This window comes from Patagioenas fasciata, chromosome 1 (genome assembly GCF_037038585.1).
Source record: "Patagioenas fasciata isolate bPatFas1 chromosome 1, bPatFas1.hap1, whole genome shotgun sequence".
Lineage (NCBI taxonomy): Eukaryota > Metazoa > Chordata > Aves > Columbiformes > Columbidae > Patagioenas > Patagioenas fasciata.
Window position 1 is genome coordinate 121,445,786 of NC_092520.1, and position 15,347 is coordinate 121,461,132.

General features: G+C 43.7%; 1 protein-coding gene across 6 annotated transcripts in view; it reads right to left on the reverse strand.

The window, feature by feature from the left end:
- Positions 1-5,486: 5,486 nt before the first annotated feature.
- CRACDL (CRACD like) overlaps positions 5,487-15,347 on the reverse strand; it is a 66,632-nt gene continuing 56,771 nt past the window's right edge. For 5 of the 6 annotated variants that reach the window (XM_071813660.1, XM_071813664.1, XM_071813669.1 and 2 more), the window contains 3 exons: positions 8,724-8,923; positions 6,845-6,980; positions 5,487-6,033 (listed from right to left, as the gene is read on the reverse strand). In XM_071813660.1, coding sequence (XP_071669761.1) covers positions 5,888-6,033; positions 6,845-6,980; positions 8,724-8,923 — 482 coding nt within the window. In that variant the 3' untranslated portion in view covers positions 5,487-5,887. The remainder of the gene's footprint in view (positions 6,034-6,844; positions 6,981-8,723; positions 8,924-15,347) is intronic. The other variant, XM_065847518.2, reaches the window with a different exon arrangement.

Sequence of the window (15,347 nt, forward strand, 5' to 3'; positions counted from 1 at the left end):
TGATGTAAGCAACATTTTGGAGGGGTTTACTGATAGTCTTATTAAATTCAGGGGTTGGGAAGGAATAAAAATAACATGGAAACAGGATTTCCTTGAGAGACATGATCACCAGAGTATGGTGCGGGGCAAACTTGACTCTGCAGTTCAGCAGCTTCCAGATTCTGCAACAGTATTGAAATCTCTGCAGCACCTTGGGCTGTCACTTGCACAAACAGTTCCATGACTGGAAGCCAGAGACAAGTAAACACCGTTGCCTCACCTCAACACAGTCTGACACCAGCTGCTTGTTGAAGAGGGCAGCATGGGTGGTGGTTGGTGGTAGGAGGGTCTGGCTGGGTTCCTCTGCCTCCTCGCCATCTCTGATGGGGCCATGTTTTCCACGGTCTGGCCTAAGAGCAGCACGGGTGGCCTCCTGAAGCTGCTGGCATGGATGACAAGTGGCAGCGTGGAAGCTACGTGCTGGTAATCATTGCAGGACCTGTTGGTGTGAAGTGCCTTTTTCTAGTAGACAGTGAATAGACATTTATTTATTTTTATTTTTTTTTAATTAAAATGTTTCTCAGGCAGAGCTGACTTTCAAAGGCAGGGTAATAAATGACATCTCAATTCTAAACTCTGGAAATCAAACCATATTTGGGAAAAAATAGGGACTACTTGCTACAGTGAGTTAAGAGGTTCTCAGACAACATGGTGCCTGGCTCAGCATACTTGAATAAGCTTCAGTGGATTTAGGAGCATGCAACATCTACCATTTCCTATGCAAATAAGTAAATAAAGCAAAAAAGAAATCAACAATAGAAGTATTCAAAGTGAAGGTGTGTGAGAGGGAAGGAAGGGAGGAAAGGAAGGGAGGAAGGAGGGAAGGAGGGAAGGAGGGAAGGCGGGAAGGAAGGCGGGAAGGCAGGAAGGCAGGAAGGCAGGCAGGCAGGCAGGCAGGAAGGAAGGAAGGAAGGAAGGAAAATGGTCCTTCATCGCTTTGCTTCAAGAAAAGCTTATGCAGGCTTAGCTGTATTCCTAACAGTTCCTAAGACAGCAATTTGGGATGCCAGAGGTGGAGATAGTCCAACATTTTCCAGACTGACCTCCATTTAAACTGCCTTAGGTGAGCTAGAGAGGTATTCTTCTGGGAATGCAGCCAGTGTACACAGAGAATTAGAATTTGTGGGTGAAGCAAAGGCACTGCGAGATATTGAAACAAAGATGTTCTGAACGGACTATGTAAATACATGTCCCATCAGTCTCCAGCTACTTTGATGCAGAGAATTATCTGGGAGTAATAATCCATAAAAGTCTTCACATGGTATTTATTTTGTGAAGTCAGAGAATAACAGATCCCATGCTCTAAAAATGCAGTGGTTCCTGTTGCTTGTTGAGCGGCTTGGTGAACATCAGGAATACGTGAGCCTGAGACCTGTGCTCACTTGGAACCGAAACGCCTTCTCCTACCAGAGTTAATCCCCTGCAGCCACTCTTTGCTGGATCACACAGAGTGACATTCCCCCTGCCCAGGGTTTTATGAGACATGCAGCACTGCCCAGTGTTCACAAATGGCTTTTTCTTTTTGGACTCTGTAACAGTACAAAAGTAATCTTCCAACCACAAACACAAAATCCTGTAATTAAACCTTTGTTACCCACAGCAGAGCGCTCGTCGTGTATACAAAGCAAACATTTTGGCAAGTTTATTATGCTCCTCGAGACTGAGAGGGAATTAATGGTGTTGCAAAATTACAGCAAGCTGCTTGCTATGCCGCTGCTGGATATTTTCACTGGCAACAAGATTTTATATTCCTCTTCATCTTGAAAAAAATGCAATAGATTTAGTAAACGTTTTTACTGTCAAAAGCAACACAGTGCACAACACCATATCAAAGGCCAGAGGGATATTTTGGCCTTAAAAATTGATTGCACTTTGCTGTGCATTAAAAAACATGTAACTATATTTTTTTACTTAAAATTACTAAACATTAGGAGGTAGCTAATTAGGATAAGCCAACTAGCAAACTGCGTAAGTCATCAAACCTAGAATTTTTGTGCTGAAAGAGGCCTGATAGACACTTCTGTTTGCATTGTGTGCAGTCCTTCACCGCTGGGAAGGACAACTGCCTGCAGACTGTCACCTTGCTCATCACACGGGAAGCCAAAGATGTAACATGCAGCACTTCTAGGAGAAACTCTTCTATTTTTCAAGTCCATTTGGTTGTTCTTTGACTGCAATTCCAGCTGTGTTAGTTTATGTGCATGGATCACGAACAAAGGGTAAATTTTTACATTGTATTTCACTGCTAGATGTTATGCACCAACAACATATATTGCAGCTGCCTGAGCAAAATGGGTCAGCCTGAGTCAGTCATATCGCTTCTCAGCTGGAAAAGCACAATGACGTCCTTAGGAAAGCTGATGAGATCTGAAAAGCTGATGGCACCGAGTGTGAAACATAAATCAGTTCATACAGAGAAGAAAAATGTATTTCTTTCCATTGCCACAAATGAGCCATTTGACCAAAGAAGAATACACAGGCTCTAAAACTGTCTTTTGCCTACCAGCTGACAGGACAGCTACAGCAAGACCAACTTGCTTGACCTTTTGACTTAGAATGAAGAAATCTGGGTACAGAACGACACCATGAGAAAACAAAAATTCCCCCTACTCAGTCAGATCAGAGGTTCAGGTGGCCGAACGTCTTCTCTTGCACAAAAGCAATGGCCATTGGCAGTGATAGGAGTATATGAAAAAGACAAGCCCACCAGTCACACCTCCTCCCAAAGCCTTTCCCAATCTCCCAGGCCAAGGCCCTGGCTTTCCTGTTGAGCAGCACTTGATGGATTTTTGTCTTGCACAGCTTTGTCTAGCTGCTTTTTGAAGTCAGCTAAACCTTTGGTGTCAACAGCCTCCTGTGGCAATCAGTTCCAGTGTAATTATGCATTGCATGAAAACTAGTGCATCATGTTTCTGCTTCTCCAAAGTGTGTTTTGAGATTCCTCCATAATTATGGCACAATTGGTCAAGGTCCTGAGTTCATTTCATGTAGGCTCGAGCAGCCTGCAGGGTTTCAGTCCCATTCCCTTGGAGGCTGGGTGCAGGTTGCTGATGGGTTCACAGGGTTCCACAAAGCCATCTGCCACAGCTCACGGCAGTCATTCACACCCACTTGATGCTAAAAACTGAGTGTGAGTTGAGCCAGGGGAAACCCTAAGGCAGAAATACCTGGACCACATCGCAGTCAACGGGAAAATGCAGGCTGATGTCCATCCCATACCTGCCTCGGCACGCTCCCAAATTCAGATCCCAAATAGCACATGAGGAGCAGGGCTGTGCTCCATGAAGAGTTGATTCCCCTCACCTCCTCCTCTTGACAAATCTGCAAGGTAAGGGGGGGAACAAAATGCTTCTTCTCCCTGAGATTGTGCAGGTCTTGCTATGATACCTTTGCCTTCTGTCTCCATTATTCCTGAGCATCCCTCTATGAAAACAGGAGACAGCCAAAGAGATCTGTACATTTCTCCATACAGCTGCACAGGTCACGCTTCAGGAACTCAGTCATGATTCAACAGAGTTTTAATAATTTTAAAAAGAGAGAGAATTGCAAGGAGACAGACCATACCTTTAGCTATATTTCCTCAAAACTCTGTGCTCTTTGCATGGAGTGGCAATAATTAGAAAATACAAATTTAGTCTTTTTTATATATTATATTCCTTTAATACAGAAACTACTTTTTTTTTTTTCCCAAGATTGCTACAAAAGGTAATAGCAAATCTTAAAATTACACTTTATGCTAATGAGTTATTTATTACAGAAAGGGTGTTTAGGAGAGGGAGTTAAGGCTTTTTTATTGTATCTGAAAAATGTAGCTATTTCTACTGTAGAACCTAGAATATTATTTGAATAACCCCCAAAAAAATCACTTGGGATTAAGGACTGTTCATGCTTGCTCATGGGGAAGCAACTTGAAAGTTGTTTGCACAACCAACCTCAGGGCAACAGAGCCTAAGGCTGCGTGTCCTGTAAGTAAGTCTCTATTTCTCTTGTGAATCTGTTGAACAGAGAGCTGCCTTGCCACTCTCATTTCAGCAGGTATGTCCACATTGATTTTTGTGACCTGCATAAAAGAGAAAATCCCAGGCCAGTTGACAGAAACTCATTTGAGTCAGGACCAATGACAGCTACTGTGATGGGCTGGACCATGTCTGTGCAGCTGCTGCATCACACCTGTCCAGCGGCTGCATCACATCTGTCCAGTGGCTGCATCAGGCCTTCAGCAGCAATGCAGGCTGACTGGCTTTATCCAACGGCTTTGACAACAAAACTTGTTTTTCCTCCTCCTATTTTCGACAATGAAAGACAACCTGTTTGAAAACCGTTATGAGTGTCTTGGATGTTACATATTCCAATAACCTCTTTCTTTATTCATTACAAAATGTAATTGTCATTGCAGAGTTTCCTCCCTATTGCCTTACAAAAGGTAAGATTTTGAAACTGCAAATGCAGGTGTTAAGAAATCCTAGGTTTCCTTAAGTTGCCCTACATTTTTCCAAAAAGACTATTAACGTGTCAGGAAAAAAAAAATCACAAATGTATACTTAAATAAGTGTAGGGAGTGCAGTGCTGAGGTAATACTTCACATGTACATCCATACACAAAGCAAAATGCTTGCCTCAGCTTGCATTTAGTTGCAAAGAAATTAGTTGCAAAGAAATTCCCTAATGGGGTTTGTCGTTTGCTTCTTTAGCTCACAGGGAGGTCTCGAAATATATTCAGAGTGATTCTGGTCAATCAGCAGCAATGATTTCTCTTGTCAGTCTCATTAAACAGGTGAAGGTGAAGACCCTGGGAGACTCCATAAGTGGGAGTTCCAAATTGGTGGGGGAGACTCAGGCCGATGAGCATGTGAATTTTATATGAAGTTTTATATAAAGTACAGAAATGCAACACAGTACTATTTTTTAATAAGATTAACTAAGATAATGTAGGGGGTGATACGTGAAGCTGATACAGCAATGAAGTTCGCAGTTTTTACCAGCATTTCAGTTTGGACTGTAGCTCAAGGCTTTTCTGTTCTTATTTTTCAAGTAAATTCATAATTCTACTGTTCTGTGCTCCTAATTGAGAATGATGATTTCACACAAGGGAAAACCAGTTGGAACCAGATAAATTCAGGTAGGAAAGTAACTGGGAATGCATTGATGATCTTCCAACTGCAGTTCAGTTTCCTTACTTTTCACCTGCTTGCAAACATTGTGCAACCAAGGTAGCTCACAGAAGGAGCTGAGGAATTTTTATTTGTGGTCATGCATAGAAGTGTGTATTTGTGCCTCATGAAATGTAACCTAAGCCCAGAAACTGTATCACTTGGCTTGGCAAACACGCAGCTCAAGCAACACATTTTAATGTAGTACTCACTAACAGCTATTAATGAATACCTCCGTGGTCCAAACAGCTTTGATAGAAAGAATGTCAGGCGATTCCAGTGAAACACATCAACAGAATCAGGATGTTAGTGCACAATTTATAAATGTAAACAGAGAAAACCATAACAAATAGAAGTTGCCAGCAACGACAGAAGCTCAGCAAAGTTTAGCAAAGGTCCTGTTTCGATGCAAATGTCATTAAAAGCAGAAAACGCTGGAAATACATAAGGCAAAAGTTTTATTCTCCAAAGTGTAAGTATATCCTTAGCATAATTTAAGTAATACATTGCCATTGCAATCCTGATTGCTACAAAGTTGAAGGTAAACTTTTTGACTGTACCTATTGCACACTTTCTCCACAGCTGTATAATAAAACCCTTCTTGTGTATCAAGAGATTCTTCACTGTGATTAGCTGGTCCGTAGAAGTTCAGTTAAGTAGCTGATGTAATTATGAAAGATGCTGTTCATCTGCACCCTTTTATTTTACAATCCGTGGCATATCACTCCAAGCTTGTGATTTCTTTTTGGCCAGTTCAAACCATGATGGCTGATCCGCAGCAGCATTATTGGCTTTCTTAAAGTGGCTTATTTCTTCTTTATCCACCAGCGCTGGTGACGGAGCTACTGTGAATAAAACACATGGACATTTCATGTTCATGAGCTGTGCACCTACACACCCTGGCTCTTTCATTAACAACTTCTCATGCCTTGCCCTACAGTAGAAAATCTTTACATTTCACATGGAAGCTTCTTCTGCAACATATTATTGAGACAATAACCATTCCGTGCCCAAAAGAATATGCTGTTTTTCTCATTCATCAATATCTTTGGGTCCCTAAACTTACCAAAACCAACAGCATGACCTGGATTCCTTGCCATGCCCTGTGTTTAACAAACACTCAGGCCAAATAAGAGAGAGTCTTTTCATTAGCAAGAACATTCATTTGCAAACTCCTCCTTCACCCAGCCCCCAGCTTACCTTCCAAACTTCTGCCCTCCTTTCAAATTTGAATTTACCAAATAGATTTAAAGTTATTGTGGAAGGACTGATGGGCAGACAGTTTGTGATCACACCATTCCAGCTTGCTGAGGAAACCACATTAAAATTGAACACTATTGAAAATAATTTTCCATGCATTTTACATTTTACACCAGGATAGTGCATTTGGAACCCTGTCCTGTGAAACAGCCTAACACTCTCAATTAATTTATTTCAACAGGAGTTTTGACTATTGTGCAATCAAAGCGGTGAAAGGAAGATGCCGCCAAACAAAACCCCAGATGCGAGTGCTGAGAAAACAGTTCGCCCTGCTGATGTGAGGCTGGGAAAGAGATTAGGATCCAAGCTCTATGCCTTTTGCAGAACACTCAAGCAAGATTTCTTCTGACAAGGATGTGAGATAGCAGTCTACATTTTAAGCATTTTATTTCCTACCAGGAACATAATGTGACAGCGAGTTTGTTCTCGGCAGTGGCTCCTTCACTTCAAACTTTGTCTCTTTCCTCTGTTCTTCAGGAGGAGTTTTAGGTGCCAAGTGTGAAGGTTTGCTCCATTGCTGCTTCACAGACCCCTAGACACAGAGAGGGATAAAATCCAAGTAAAGCAGAGAGAATGACACCGGTTTGGAAGAGCACAAGCAAAGGGAGTGGATGTGGTGCCTGTCACAGTCTGAAGACCAGCGCGCTTATCTCACACTGGTCCCACATCTCTCACTTGAACTGATACTTGTACAGAAAGCTCCAGTGATTTCACGGTAGCATCCACAATACTCAACTTTACAAATTAAAAGTGTCTCTCTGTATCTCATATTCATAATGGTATCTATGAGTAGGTTATTATAGTCTTCAACGCAAAATGTATTCCAAGCCCTTTGCACACTTCTACTAACATATATAGGATTTGGAGACAGCCTTGTTCTCTCATGTTTTCCTTCCACCTCCCACATTTTGTGGATTAGTGCACTGTAGTTTTTGGAGGGTTGACAGTATAATGGATTTTCCATAAAAAAAAAGAAATCAAACACATCCTCCCATGGATTTTCTTGCCAGTATCACAAACTACCCTGAAGTGATAGTGCCTGGTGCCATGTGGGAGAAGGAGAAAGGGGGAGTAGTACAGTGGCACCAAGCCTCATGCACGGCAGTCAGGAGCATCTTGGCATGTTTCTCTGTTAGCTGATATAGGGAAATAAAATGCATGGCATGAATTTTAGGGAACATTGCCAGCTAAAATCTGGAGTTTCCTATTCTGACACAAACTGTATTTTGGGATCATTTAAACCCTTGGTGTTTTAAGTGCTATGACAATGTTGAACATTATTGCAGTTCATAATCTTGCCTAGACATTTTATTAGGTGTTATTTCTTGTTAATGTAACCACTGCTATTTTTCACCGTCTAGAGATCTCTTATTCCAGGATATAATACAGCTATCTGGGTGTCTAAAAGTACCATGTCTGAAGCAAGAAAGTAGGCCGTTTGCACTGGGAATGCTATGCTGGTATAGGACACAAATGCTCCTGCATCAGTGCCGGGTTCTTACTGTGCACCAGGCAACACAGGCAGCACTCACAGGCTGCTGCTTCCCTGAGCTAGCCCAGTACCATGGAAGCCTTGTCAGTATTCTGGATTAATGCCAAGCCCTTCTGTGAGCACAGCTTTGTCATCTGAGAAGATCACTTGCTACAGGTTTCACCCTCTTTTGCATGGAATCTTCGGAGAGGCAGCGTCAGCGCATGTTCCACGGCACCACATGGGCGTCCGAGTTATCCATATACAGAGAACCAGAAATTATATCTTGGCACTGTCTGCAAGTGCAAAAGTTATTTTTATACTGTTTCACTTCTCAAGGCTCTAAAAATTGTTACCTAGGAGCTTCTGGGACCGAGCTGTTCATTCAGTGTTAAATCAGTCAGGAGGTATAGGAGGCTCAATGAAATGCTGTGCTTGGAAGGATAGTTAAAGAAAATGTATTCCCTCTGTATTGAGAGAGATCTGAGATGGTAGAGTTTAGCACCTTGTTTGGGGTATTGTAGCATGCAATGCACACATTAGGTCTGGTAAGTATATATTGGGCACCCAAAAAATTGTACACACCTCACATAGTTCCAGAACTCAGAGATATAAAATTACTTATCTGAGCAATGAGGGGACTCTGAATCTATAACACATTTCCGAGAGCAGTGTCTTTGTTACTTACAGTGATACTCATTAAGTATCTGTAATCATTATGGCATGACTGGTAATATAACAGTAGATTCAAAGAATACTACAGGAAGGTGACACAAAAGCACCACGAATTTGTACTGTAAGTACCTCTGCTCGTTCCTTCTCTTTATTCTGTTTCTCTGTGTCTGACTTCACATCTGGAGCCACAGCTTTTTCTCTGTCGAGTTCCTGCTCCTGCTGCATGCCCCTCTGCTTTTGCCTCGCGATGGAAACCCAGGCTGGCTCTGTGGGACTGTCGGGATCTCTTCCAGGGTCTCCAGCAGCCACGGGGGAAGGCATGCTTCTCTCTGTTGGCAGGTGATTTATGTACATGGTAATTCGAAAGAGAGATGTCATTAGCTCATGCTTGCTCAATAAGCAGACTGGTCCCAGGACATGTGGCCAGCTTGGGTAAATAGGAATTCTGTTTAGTTTGGTCTCCAGGGAACAATATTCCTGCGCTCACTGTTTCAACTTACCGTTTTACTGGTTAAAAACACTTCGCACCTTTGTTCAGCTACAGTCACAGTGTCACTGTTCTCACACGAGGGAGATGCAGAAACCCATTTCCCAAAGTCGCCCCCTTCTGCCTCCTCCTCCCATCTGCTCCATGGCCTCTCAGAGACAAGCAGCAGCTGGTTCAAAGCTGAACACAGCTGGACCACAGCGCTGCAAAGGCAACCCACTCCCTGCTGCCTCTGCCCTCACCCCTGGCACTTCCCATGCCCCTGCCGCAGCAGCCGGAGCCTTTGCCTGGTCCCTGCCCTCCTCCTCCCCTGTTGGGAGCAGACACCCTTGCACAGACCCGTGATGCCTGTGGGTCCTGTGGGTGACTGAGCATGAGTTCGTGGCGTTTGAGTATACAGAAATGCTGCTAAAACCACAGGGTTAAGTCGCGGTCTTTTCATGTGAGTTTTACTGTGACTTATCCCTGCTGACGCTGACTGCGCTCTCCATTGGGGCCAACCACTCTCATGGTGCTCTACCAGAACTGAGATTTCAGCGAGACAGGAAAATAAAAGCACTTCTAGTGTAAAGGGTCAAAAGTTCTGCTCCGCTGTCCTCACAACTGCTACCCAGGAACAAGTGGTACCCAGAGGTACGTGGAAGTGAAATACCCTCTATGCAAGTATTCTGTGAAAGGAAATCCTGCCTGCATGGTGAGCAGAACTATACCAAGGGGAGAGACTCAGCTCCTCTGTTGGCTCCAGCCCTCAGGTTCTCCACTTCTTCATTGGCTCACAGTGCACTCAAAATTCAGTTTTCCAACTGTGTGGTTTAAAAGATGAACAAGAACAGCACTAACACCCTTAGAACCACGTTAGAGCCACGTCACGGCCTTAGGGAAAAACAATTTAACTTCTCCCAGCCGCTTCTGGCCACTAACTTACCCAAATTTACAGAAGGCTATTTCAGAGCAGAAGTTAAGCTTCTCATCTTCAAATCACATGTGGTCATGCCCCTAGGAAAAGTTACCTAGGTAGCATCCTTTGCAGGGACCCAGGAGGAGGCAGACCCATCCAGGAAGGATTACTGTCCCAGTGTGCCAGCCTCCCTCGGGGCCCAGCTGCTGTATTGGCACAGAGCTGGGCCACACAGCCACAGAACCCTGTGGAGATGACAGACGCGTTTCTGGAGGGCTATGGTCTCATTTAGAGGAACATGGACCCAATCAGGAAAGCAGGCAAATGTCTCTGAAGGCACATTTGAGAAGCCTCATGAAGGCAGAGGAGATGAAAAGGATGATGCTCTCCCAAGAGCTGGAGTCTGCCAAGTCAGGCACATTATGAAAGCCCACAAACTTCCTTTGCTCAGGGACTTTCTCAAGTCATTTCTGTACCTCACCAGAGACAGACTAGTTATTTGAGCAAGAAAACAGTGTAAAGCCTATGTCAGCTAAAAACCACAAAAAGAGAAAACACAAGTTTTGCTTTAAGGCCAAAGCAAGATATTTTGCCAACTGATGCTTGCATTTCCCTTCATGTTCACCTCATGTAATCTTGCAGTGAAAATTCTGAGAGAAACAAGCCAGAAAGTCCAGCTGTGCAAATGCAGCACAGTAAAGCAGGGCCCCTGGACACAGGAAGAACTTCTCCCTCTCTTGCACGGCAAGTTACTCCAATTCTCTGCATCCCACCTACACCCTAGCTTTCCATGCCAACAGCTGTTCCTCCCATATTCTTCTTCTCTTCACTAGCTGCCCTGGCTTCATTTTTGTCTCAATTTACAGGATGATAGAGAATAAGATTGGAGAGATCTCAAGATGTCATCTGGTCTATCCTTCAGCTACAAGGCAAGAGCAGTTGGAAGATGATTTTCACATAAACTGTTTCCTCACAAATATGTATCTAGCCTGTTCTTAAAACCCTCCAAACATGGGACAGATTTCAGAGTCTCCTGAGACAACCTGTCCTATTCCTTGGCTCTTCTTTTGCTGCCAGATCTTTTCCCTGTTTGGTAAGTTACATCTTCCTTGCTTTAATTTAATTCCTTAGCTTCTTCCCCTGTACACTATAGACACAAGCAAATAACTCATAGCCTCCTTGTGGCAGCCTTTTATGCATTTGAAGACTCAGACCATGTTTTCCCCATTTTTAAAACTTTTCTGATTTGTCTTATTCTCTAGATCACTCTTGCATTTGTAGGAATTGTCCTAATTTGGTCCAAATCTTCTTCAAAATATGATGCACAAAACTGACATGTAGCACTTGAGATGAAATGGTGCTAGCATCAGGTGATGTGGAATGACCACCTCACTTCACCTGAAATGGTCTCCTGTACACATCAATCAGTATGATGAGTTTCTTGCAGAATTATATTATTTCTGTTTTGTCTTTAGTTTGTGAGCTCCAGATCATGTCACTTACCCTCTTCCACCCTGCTTTTGTGCCTGTGCATCACATTATGTTCGCACACATAACAGAACTTTTGACTTGTCTGCAATGAAAGTAATATTTTCAAACTACATTTCCACTTTCTCAAGATCATACTGATTTCTATTGCTGTCCTCCAGTGTGCCCACAGGCTTTCCAGCTTAGTAATACTTGCAAAGGTAATAAGCATGCACTTAGCTCTGTCACCCATGCCATTAAATATACTGAATAGTGTCACATCTAAGATGGCCACCATCTAATATGACAGTGAATCATTAGCTGGCACTCAGTAGCTTTGCATCAATGCAACGAATAGCCCCACCAAGACTATATTTATAGGAACGTCATGATATTTATAGGAATGCCCTATGACACCAGCTGTCATTTGATTTGACTGCTCTTGACGAAGCCATGTTGGTTGGAACTTGTATGTATGTTATCTTGTAGACATTTTGAAATAGCTCAATTATTTCTTTCAGTGTTTCATATTAAGTCAAGTGGTATATAACTGCTTTTCTTCCTCTCTCTCTTCTCTATCTCAGCTGCCTTTTCAAGAAGTGCGACCTTCTGGGGTGCCCCTTATCTTCCACAATTTGCCAAGATAACGACTATCAGCTCAAGGACTGCTAGCCCATCTTCTCCGAGTATCCAATCTAGTTGAAGATGTCCCTGCTCATTGCAGGGGGGTTGGACCAGATGACCCTTAAAGGTCCCTTCCAACCCAAACTATTCTACAATCCTGTGATCTTAGGACAAATCTCATTAGGACCATCCTCAGTAGACCCACACAGTTGAATTTACACGATGTCTGCTAATGCACCTGCCACCACATTCTCTCTTGTGCTTATAGCCCATGCCCTTGAACCCATCTGCACCTTTTTAGGTCATGAGCAATTTGGGTAGGATCTATAAGTGGATTACCCAGTAAAGCCGGGTGCCACGCTCCATCAGTTCCCAAAGCCCCACTGTGATACAGACTGACTGCCAATACTGAAGGTGATGGTGATGTCTCATCTTCCTCAGAGAGGAGGATCCCTCACACAGTGCATAAAGTAGCTTTTCACTTTAGTTAACTTCTATCCAAGTTAGTTAACTCATTTTCCTAGCATCCTGTAATGAATAACTATCCAACATTGAGGCTCAATATTATGAAGATGTTTCCTCATTGAAGCCTCCCTGTGCCCTGCTGGACTCATCATGTAAATCCATCCCATCAAACAGACCCTTCCTCCCATGTACAGGCCTCTTCTCAGCCCAGAGAAGACTGGGCTGCTTCTCTGACCATCCAGCTACAGGCACACCACCACACACATCCTTTTCCATCACCTTTCTACCTTCTTTCACTATCAGTAATGTATCAGTGCTCACAAACACCAACATCTTCACCCTGGTCCTTTTCAGTCCACCCACCAGCTTTCCCATGATGTTACAAACCAGGCTTCTCCCTTGACACTCCAATTGATGTATGTCTTAGAATCATAGAATCATTTGGGTTGGAAAAGACCTTTAAGATCATCGAGTCCAACTGTTAACCTAACACTGTCAAGTCCATCACTAAACCGTGTACCTGAGTACCATATCTCCAAGTCTCTTAAACAATTCCAGGGATGGTAGCTCAAGCACATCCCTGGGGAGCCTGTTCTGATACCTGACAACCCTTTCTTAGTCTCTCTGATACAAAATCACCCTTTGTGTTTTGTCCCATTTTCCCTGTCAAAGCACAAGAGCTTTCTGTAAACACCAACTGAACCGCACATTGCTCTTCCTCTGCTCCCACCACACAATCGATACCAACAAAATGACTGCTATGCCCAGGCTCTATTTAGTGCACTACATTTGATGGTCTTATTGCTGCCTGTGCTCCTGTTTCTCTGTCATCCTCATGGATTTAGGATTCATCTTCCTGTTATTTCGATGTGCACTGCCTAGCACAATGGGGTTCCCAGTCACGCAGCAACATGTCTGGAGGCTGCTATTATAAAAATGTTTTTCATAAGGCAGATACTCCTAACGAAGGCACCAAGCACTTTGGCTCTTCAGACAATTCTCCCTGATGAGATGCCAGACATCCTAGTCATGCCAATTAGGAGGCAGCCGAATTAGAGCCAAGTATCATCCCATAAGAGATGGTATCAGAATGTTTCTCTGATAGCAGGGAACAAAAGCTCTTTATTTTATATGCATCTGTATGGGCCCAACTTAGGACAGCAGAGTACTATCACCTACAGAGGATCAAAAGCTTCTGGGAGGGGCTTTCATGTTTATTTAAGCAATTATGTTCTGCCCTTGTTCCTGTGAAAGCCTTTGCTGCAGAAAGCCAGGCAGGCAGGCAGGCAGGCAGGCAAGGCAGGGGACATGCCTTTTGTTCAGCAAAAAAAATCATCAGATGCAACCTGTGCAGGATTTGCTACCACTTCTGTCAGGCAGAATTACTGTAAGGGGTAGAAGAGGTATATTCACTATTTATTATCTTTCCCATTTCCCAAAAGTTTTACATCCTCCCACCTCCATCTAGAGAAGGCTTCTTGGCAGTATATATGCACCATTTTTCCAGCCATAAGGATGAAAGGTGATGAAGTAATCCAGGTGAAGTAAGTTGGCAGTTTGAGGTGATCTGAGACTGTCCTATGGAGCTCTTGGTACCCTGAGGGGCACCAAAAGGCCAAAAGATTTCTCAGGAAGTGACTATTCACAAGAGAAGTGCTGCTTGCACATCTTCTTCCTCAGTTCCGTGACTGCCTGATCACCTTGAACAAGCCCTCCCTATCTTACCTCATCCACTCATGAGACAGTCTGCACACTTTTATGGTTCACCACGTGGCGAAGCACAGTGTTTACGGAACCAGACAGACAATGGAACCAAAAGTACTCAAAAGCACAATCTAATTCCTGCTTCTGCTGTACATGGTGTGCACAACAGCTGGCACAGCAGTTCCCAGCTGGTAAATGCCACTTTTAGGGTGATTACATAGTATGAAATGCAAGCAGTGGCATCCTGCATTGACAGCTGTGTGAGTCCGACAGGCCACAGCCGCCACAAACGCCCCGTGTTTCACTCCCCCTCTGATGAAGCAGGGCTGAGCCTCTTGCTTCTGCGTTACACTTGGGAGACTTCCTGAATAAAACTAAATTCTGAATCATATTCTTCAGTTCTTATTACAACATGTTATTTTAAACAATATGCTATTCAACGTGTTACTGAATAACTTCATTAGCTAATAAAGGATATTGCAGGCAGCGATTTGTCTCTTGTTCATTCACAGTTTTAACCTCATGATTGGATCTTTCCCTGGTCTCCTTGGAGGTGACTTGGCCTGAGGCTTTCCAAAAGACAAGCGAGCCTCCTTTTCCCCTCAGGATAAGTCACCGACAAGGGGAAGATACCAGGTCAGAACTTGTCAAACCGCTCTGTGTGTAATGTCACCGCTTATTAAAACCAGCATTTAATGTAAGCTGCTGAGGTCTTCTGCTGCCACTTGCAACCACTCCCAGAGGCTGCTGAAGTCCTCCGTCCTGCTCTTCACCACAGCCACCAAACACACAGACAGTTGCAAGACCAGCTGCTTCATCTGCCTTCTCCATCACTTCTGCAGCTTCCAGACTGACCACTGAGGACAAGCCCTGAAGCCAGTGAACCACAGCCACCTTCTCCATTCCCTCTCCCAGATCAGAATCACCCGAGCTCCTTTCCACTGGGTCACACAGTCGCAGGGCTGGCTGCTTCAATGGTCCCTCGGGATTCCTCTTAATAATTCCCCTGCTGCAGTCCCATTAAATGCAGGTATCTGTTTCCTTCAGTGCCTCACTAAAGCACTTTTTTTTTTTTTCTCAGACTAAAGCTCTGATCTTACAGATGAAA